This window comes from Sinocyclocheilus grahami, unplaced genomic scaffold (genome assembly GCF_001515645.1).
Source record: "Sinocyclocheilus grahami isolate Dianchi unplaced genomic scaffold, SAMN03320097.WGS_v1.1 scaffold203.1, whole genome shotgun sequence".
NCBI lineage: Eukaryota > Metazoa > Chordata > Actinopteri > Cypriniformes > Cyprinidae > Sinocyclocheilus > Sinocyclocheilus grahami.
The window spans coordinates 325,773-334,556 of record NW_015505382.1 but is presented as its reverse complement, the minus strand read 5'-3'; the positions used below and the strand labels follow the sequence as shown (position 1 = coordinate 334,556).

Genomic DNA, 8,784 nt, shown 5'->3' with positions numbered 1-8,784 from the left:
TATATACAAAATGAATGTTTCAGTTCCTTAAAGTCAACATGAAATGACATTTCAAGCCATTTTACTTCTGTTAAAGGGGCAGTTTTCCTAAAAATGCAAATGGTCATCGATTACTTACCCTCATGTCGTTGCAAAACCCATAAGACTTTCATTTATCTTTGAAACACAAATGAAGATATTTTTAATGATTCAAAACGTTTGTAGAGATAGTAAACGTAATCCATATGAATTGATCCGTTTGATTCAATATTCTGAAGAGATACGATCACTTTATATGGTCACTTTTAATACCGATTTAATTTTGGCCTTTATTTCTATAAAATAACATTGATAAATTTGTAATGACATGAGGGTGTGTAAATAATGAAAATTTTCATTTTTGGGTGAACTATCCCTTTAATGTGATATTTCCATGAGAACAATGAAAAAAGATTTTATGAATTGGGAATTATTTGGAAAAATGGGTGTTTAATACGAATGCTACATGTGGCTGGAAGAAATGGGTTGGAAAATAATAGTAGAGTATATTTATACAAAAGCAAACCCTTTCTCCTTTGTAATAGCATGCACTGCTGATTCATGCACAAGACCAGGGGTCGTATTGAGAAAGTAAATAGGGTCAATTGTGTTTTCATGTTGACTTTAATAGAGAGTTAGATGCAAGGCTGGGTGGTCTAACCTCCGGGTGGTTTGCTCATCCATAACTAGAGAGATGTAGCCCTCGATCAGCGAGAAGGAGAAAAAGCGGATGTGTCCAGAATCCTCGCTCTGCCCCCCGGTCTCTTTTGCTCTGTAATGAAGCGCAGCAGGGATTCTTGTTATTACACAAGCTTCATTAGAGCTCAACTCGGCTGATGCTTTCACAAGGAATAGTGAAAATGGGAGGGGGAGGAGTATGATAAAGGACAACTCTGATCTGATCTTTCCCTCTAACTGTTGGCCTGATGCCACTGTCTGAGTAGTAAACAAGTTCAGCCACTATAAGGAAGAGCAAAATAGTACAAATACACACTGCTCATTTTGTTTCCAGTTTTTTCTCCCCTGTCGTCGCATAATGCACTCCCTACAGCGCGAGCTGTGTGTATTATCATCATTCTCTAATAGATCTGGCAGATGGCTCTCGGTTACTGCCATATGTAAGCCAGGAGGAGAGGCCCTTACCCGCCTGAGTAGAACATGACGTCCATGAGCAGCGTGGCCACCGAGGGCAGCGTGTCGGGGTCCAGGCTGGTAACGCAGAACATGTTACTGGGGCTGGAGAGAGGATGAATGATCGGCCGAGGGACTAAGGAAAAGAAAAAGAGAGTTGATAATGCTAACAAACACTGCTGGTGTGTCAGTCAGGATGTTTCACGAAAGAAAGAGATATATATGGATTTATTGACTCGCAGGAATCCATTTTCACTGAAAATGTGATAGAATTAATGTTGTGAACAGGACATGATCAGCGATTTTTTTATGTAATATTTCCACGTAAGAGCTTAGCACTGTTCTACACTGATGTTTTACCATGAAATCCATTTAGTCTCCGTTATGTACCAAAGGTGCATTAGTGTTGATGGAGATGCTATTTAAAGTCAACATGGCATGCCATTCACAACCAGATTTACTACTGCAATGTAATATTTCTGAGAGAAGGGAACAAAATTTGAAAATAGATTTATGCATCAAGAATTGACTGGATCATAAAAAGTGGCCACTTTCAATCCTAGAAAGCCAGACCTGAATGGGAGTTTGTAGTTAACTTATAATAACAGGACCAGTATTATAAAAGTGTCAAATTGGTTTCATGTTGACTTTAAACACAGAACATACCAGTGAGCACAGAAAAATATTAAAAAGGTCTATGTCTACCCAGTATGTTCAAAGGGCACACCAATAATTGACTCAAATGTGACAGGCAGAGGCTGATGCCTAACCACACCACAGACACTTTTAACAGGTGGTTCAGATCTTATTGCTCAGTGTGATCAATTTAAGTTCAAGTCTTAGCATCATTTTGCTTTTTGCAATGAGTAGGTGAGATATTTTCTTTGAATATGCATGATTTCCAATTCATTAGTCACTACTGCTAAATAACTAGAAGAATAAAGTTCAGTAAATGGTAAAACTACCTGTGCTACAAACCAGCAGGTTTATGATTATGATAATAAATTAAATAATATGATAAACACTAGTTTATGATATATAGAATCAAAACAGATTCTGTTTGTACAGGTAAAATAACTGGAAACAGCTGATACTGGAAATTGGTCGTGCTATGCTTACGTTAAAAATGCGGAGAATATGAGGAGTTTAAACTGATCATTTGATTGACCAGTTTAAAGGGATAGTTCACCCAAAAATAAAAATTCAGTCATTAATTACTCACCATCATATCGTTCTAAACCCGTTAAGACCTTGGTTCATCTTCGGAACACAGATTAAGATATTTTTGATGAAATCCGAGAGCTTTCTGACCCTGCATAGACAGCAATGCAACTGATACATTCAAGGCCTAGAAAGGTAGTAAGGACATGGTTAGAATCGTCCATGTAACATCAGAGGTTCAATGTTGCTGTCTATGGAGGGTCAGAAAGCTCTCGGATTTCATCAAAAATATCTTAATCTGTGTTCCGAAGATGAATGAAGGACTTGTGGGTTTGGAATGACACGAGGACGAGTAATTATTGACAGAATATTAATTTTTGGTTGAACTATCCCTTCAAGTCTCAGCAACATCACTTGTTACTGCAAATGCACAAAATGCCTTGTGTGCCTCGACACACCCTCGGAATAACGACAGATGATTACCCAGTTTAGGCTTGACAAAACCATTGGTGACCCCGGTACTGTTGGCAGCAACTGTTTCTCCATTGACAACCCTCAGGAGAGTGAATTCTGAAGACAGCGTGTGCATGACCATGGGCAGATCCCTCTCTCGAACCTATGGACAGAATCGCATGAGAATTTTTCCATTTAGTAAAAATACTACCAATGAGCTATCGTCAAAAAGATTAAGTAAGCTCAGTTATTCAAAGAGAGAACAAATAATCAAACCATTAAAACTGTTTGCATACAGTGGCAAACCCGGTTAGATAACATACACTCATGATGTACTGTGGTTTCTGAAGTACAGATGAGAAATACCAAGCAAGTTATCAGAATGTGCTACTTCTGAACAGAGTACAGGCACAAATCTTATCAAGCTTATTTTTCTGCATTTCTGGCAGAGATGTTCAGATGTTTCAATATATGAAAACAGTATGAACGTTTAATAGAGCTTACAGAAACACAAACATGCACAAGTAGAAACCCTTAATTTAGACTCCGCTTCTGCCATTTCCTGCAGTAACCAAAACCAGCCGACTCAAACACATCACAAATGAACGTTAATTTGCATTTCAAACACCATTACCAAACCCAGAATACATTACAGTGAAAACAATACATAAGGATGTCTTAAGCAACCAATTAAGATGAAATTCATAGCAGTGAGGCCCTGATGGGTGCACTAAATGAGCGCCACACAGCATTTCAAGGGTAAGTATCCACGGATATACGGCTTCCTTGGATTACTTTATGAGCTTATAAAAGCTCTAGAGAAACATTTTCAAGGTTTACATCGAACCATTACTATCTCGTGAGAAGACTAACAAGAATTCAACAACGGCAAACATTTTACACAAATACAACAACAGTAGAGCTGGGCAATATATCACAGTATATATGTATAATATACTATTTAATTTTTCTGGCAACACAAAAGTAAGCAAATCACAAATAGAACAATTTTAATGTGCTTTTAATTTGGCTATTAGGTTTATGTTGTAATGGTGTCTCTAAATTTAACTTTAGGGACTTGCTTCTTGTGTTCAGTTGGTGAAAATATGGTTTGAATATTTTAACTACATTGTGAATTTATGCTATACATTACTACTTGCATTAAGTAACAATTGTGGTTTGGTTGAAATGATGGTTAAACTTTAATAATAGTAATAATAATAATAATAATAATAAACTGAATACAAATATTGAATATCTGAGGCTGACTCTAGTGAAAAAGAAATATACTAAAATGTATTTGAAATACATTTATTTCATATATATAGTATACTACAAATACCTTTACATATTTATGTTCTTAATCAAAATACCCAGCAATTGTACTTTTAGTATACTAAACTGGTATACTTAAAGCCTGCTTGATTGGACCAACTTTTGTACTTAATGCACATTAATTGTGCGGACGTAGTGCTGAAGTCCAACTAAAGATATACTGAAGTATATTTAACTGCGGTAAAGTTGAACTATTTCAAGTATACTTCAGGTACACTTTAAATATCTGGCTTTTCAATAGTGACATTAAAACATTTTATGCTTAATATTAAAGGGGTCATCGGATGCCCATTTTATCAAGTTGATATGATTCTTTAGGGTCTTAATGAAAAGTCTGTAACATAGTTTGGTTAAAATTTCTCAATGGTAGTGTACAATCCATTTTTACCCTGTCAAAAACAGCTCTTTTCAGAGCAAGCTGTTTTCTTGCATGCCGCTTTAAATGCAAATGAGCTCCGCCCCTCTCTTCCGAGCCACTCTCTGAGAGACGGTAAACTTTAGCCGCATTCATCGTGAAAATTGCTAACTAGCACGTCATTAGGAAAGGCGATTTGTAAAGATTCATTAAAAAAACCTTACACTCACTTCTGGACGTGAAGCTGGATCACGAATGATTCGCGCTAAGATAGACGCATTTACGTAGGTAGATCGGGTGGTGCATTCCCTTCAAAAACAAAAGTAATCCACTGCGTCTTCAGCGGGTCAGATGTCGGGAGTAAATGACGACTGCTATGTTCATTATTACATCCAACAACAAAACACCGAGTAGGGGTGTAACGATTGCATCGATTCCAAACCCTGATGATGCATATGCATCGATCTTGAAACATGGATTTTTGAATCGTCGATTTCGGACAGTAATAGAATTAAAACGCTAAGAATCGAATGAATCGCAATTTCTATAGCGATTAAATGCTTTCAAAATATATACACATTAAATTACTACAAGCACGAATTAATGGAGACCTTGAACAGTGTTCGTGCCTCGCATCTCTCCTTCATGCGCTCCAGTATTTAACGCCTGTGACTTTCACAGGATTGCGCTCGCTCTCCGTTCGTCATTTTTGAGCAGCTGATGTGTGATCTCTCCTTAGTACTCATGGGCAGTAATGCTAAAGTGAAGTAGTTTTACTTTTCTGTAGTTTTTCAATGCCTCTCGGTCATAACGACGACATTGCCTGAGCAGTCGACGGCTGCGTATTTATTGCATGGACAGAGCAAAAATGTAGGCTAAGTGTCTAAAGCATACACACAGTTCCATTGAATGATAAATGTGTTTTAACAATGTCGTTCAACCGAATGTACAAAGGAAACTGTTAAAATAATCACAGCATTAATAACAACGTTGAAATAAGAGCGCGAGGTTTATCTGATAATCAGATGCATGAAAGTAGTGTACTGAAATATAAGTGATCTCGCACTCATAGACTTGCGAGGCTATATCTGCAGCTAATCTGAATAAAAAGCAGAATGAACTGATGAAACGTTAAGACAATAAACAATAAATAAATAAATAACATTTATGAATGATGCAGTGCTAATTGACATTTATTACAGTACAGAAACTATAAAGTATATTTTCTACCTTATTCGGTGCAGAAAATTGATTTTGTAGTATATAAAACAATCATAAAATTGCCATTAGGAAAAAATTATAGATTACAAATGATTGATTATTGTCCAGCAGTGTATTTGATTTCTTATAGCAAATTCAAAGTAATAGATAAGAAAAGAATTCCTTGTAAAAAAAATTAAAATAATATGCATAAAATAATAAATAATAAATAATATTATAATAATATAATATTTATTTTATAATAAATGCATAAAATAAAAAAAACACTGGGTGGATCTTTATCATTATAAGGTGGTTGTGAGAACACACTGCCAACACGCATTTCAGTTAAAAAAATGCATCCGATGATCAGTGTTGGGGAAAGTTACTTTTGAAAGTAATGCATTACAATATTGCGTTACTCCATAAAAACCTAACTAATTACGTTACTTAGTTACTTTTTTTGGAAAGTAATGGGTTATGTTACTTTTGCGTTACTTTTTAAATCTGGACTGGGCTTGCTTGTTTGTTTTTAAAATAATTTTTTTTTTATTTTTGGCAAATATAAAAGCTTTTTCACACTAAAAGAGAAATTAATAAGCCTTAGGCTGAAAGCAAAGTAAATTTACGTCCGTACAGTAGAATGTAGAAGAAGAAATATCAACACACTTCAGCAATAAAAAAAAGACAAATGTTTGTCTAGAGTAATTTTTGCTTATTAGTATGGTTGAACTGGATCATCGAAGGTCAGAAGCAAAGACATTGGTTAATAGAATGGCATTAAATACAAAGAATTTTTCAGTTGTTTAACATTTAATTATTGCAGGTTTGCGTCATATTCTGAGTTGCATTATTTTTATTCATTTTGAGGAATACTGAATCCGTGTTTTTTTTTTTGTGAGTGAGATGAATTAATGCATATTCATATTTATTTTAAAACTACAGTAATATCTTCTGATTTCTCTCAACATGGGGACAGGAGAGCTGTCAATCAATAAATTGAAAAAAATAAAAATAACTTGCGTTACTTATTTGAAAAAGTAACTTGGATATTCTCTTGTAAATTAAAAAGTAATGCGTTATTTTACTAGTTACTTGAAAAAAAGTAATCCCATTAAAAGTAACTCGTGTTACTTGTAATGCATTACCCCCAACACTGCTGATGACCCCTTTAAGAAATGTGCACAAATAGTACTCCAAATAAAGTTACATTATCAATTTGTTATATCAGTAAGTCTCAAGCTATATGTCAGTAAATGTTAATAAATTTGAACTACAGTGGTGTGAAAAGGTTTTTGCCCCCTTCCTGTTTTTTTTTATTTTTTGCATATTTGTCACACTTAAAAGATTCAGATCATCAAACTAATTTTTATATTACACAAAGACCATCGCTCCCACATTGCTGGTTATTTTCATAAACAGGCTCTGGTGACCGTTCCACCACTGATTGGTCATGTGTTCACAAACACACACAAAGTAGAAATGTGCTGAGATGACAGCAACTGGCTGTGGTCATGGTACATGGGTTGGTTAAAGGAAAAGACAAGTGACAAGTTGCTCAGGATATACTGTATGTATAGTTTATGTAATAAGTTTGACCATATAATAGTAATGAGAATGTCATATACCATGTACTTATATGAAAGGACAGTTTCAACTTGTGTAATAGAATGGAGAAGTTGTGAATCTGTATTTTAACCACTAATATGCTTGTTTTTTATATAATCTTTTGCAATAGAATGGCTTGTGTTTGTCATGTATATACTGCGGTTATTTTTCTCATGTTATATTTTTTAATGCGGAAGTAAGCTGTTTTCTGTTAATGACTTCCGGTTTGTTAGCCGCTGTAGGGAAATAACAAGAATAACAGTGTAGTAAATGGTAATACTGTTTGCACAACGAGCCAGTGCGCTCATAATTAAGATGATACATTAAAATAATATGGCAAGACATAAAAGTTTGCAATATCAAGCAGCAAAACACGCAGTTTTGAACAGCTAAAAATAGCTGGAAGCAGATCACACAGGAAGCCAATCACATTAAATTTACAAATGGTCGCGCCTGCTCCTATGGGAAAAATAAGGTGGATAGCATTTTTTTATCCTTATATTGATTTTTAGTTCTTTATGTGTGGATTCATATAATTTCCTACAGTTCAAGTAATGAGGGTTGTCCAAGTAAGTGTAAACTCCAGAATAAGTCAGAGACAATTCTATGCGATGCCATATGAACCAAAAGTGAAGTGAATCACACAAGAGAGAACAAAACTTTTCCCCACAGACTTTATCTAGGTCAGGGGTGTTAAATTAAACTTAAAAGAGGTCCAGTCTCTGTATTTTCTATCCCAGTCCGGGGATAGAACTTTTTTGGAATAGTTATACATTTTTATGTGATCAGCAGTAGTACTTTATAAAAGAATAAAAAAAGTCAAAATAGTCATCAAGGATAAAGCTATTGAGCCAAAGCTGTGGTGTATAAGATTATTTCTCCAAAAACATTAAGATATTTCATCATCAGTTGAGCCAAACTGGATATAAATATTAAAATGTAAGATCAGCTGTTTAATCAGGACTATTAGCATATTGTTTTTACATTTTAGCATGAGCAAAAACCAAATCCCAAGGCTAACTGGTAAATTCAAAGTATCTCTTCTTGTTTTTATACAGTCTGCTTCTTGCCCACCCATGCTAGAAATGATACAATTCAGGGGTGTCCAATCCTGCTCTTGAGGAGAGAAGGTCCTGCAGAGTTTATTTTCAGCCAGCTCCAACTCTCTTGCCTGGATCTTTCTAATAATCTTGAAGACTTTGATTAGCTGCTTCAGGTGTGTTTAATTAGAGTTGGAGCTAAACTCTGCAGGACACTGGCCCTCCAGGAACAGGTTTGGATCAATGCCAGTTAGAACATTGTTTTTGACGAAACGCTAAAAAAATAATAATTCTAACTGTAGTTGAAAAATTTTGTGTAAAGGTTTCATTAATTTTTCACAAACTTGATTTAGTTTAATGGACTGAGTCAAATACATTTGATATTGCTGCATTCTTGGTTCTACAAGGTTTTGAAAAAAAGGATCAAGTTCTTGTATTGCTCAGCACTGCTGTTGTTAAAATAACCAAGTTATGATTATTATT

General features: G+C 35.1%; 1 protein-coding gene across 1 annotated transcript in view; it reads right to left on the bottom strand.

Annotated features, from left to right (window-relative positions):
* castor2 (cytosolic arginine sensor for mTORC1 subunit 2) overlaps positions 1-8,784 on the bottom strand; it is a 21,359-nt gene that overhangs the window by 3,183 nt on the left and 9,392 nt on the right. Inside the window, exons 4-6 of the mRNA XM_016285878.1 lie at positions 2,794-2,926; positions 1,162-1,285; positions 680-790 (exon numbers count right to left, since the gene is read on the bottom strand). Of these exons, the coding sequence (XP_016141364.1) occupies positions 680-790; positions 1,162-1,285; positions 2,794-2,926 (368 nt within the window). The remainder of the gene's footprint in view (positions 1-679; positions 791-1,161; positions 1,286-2,793; positions 2,927-8,784) is intronic.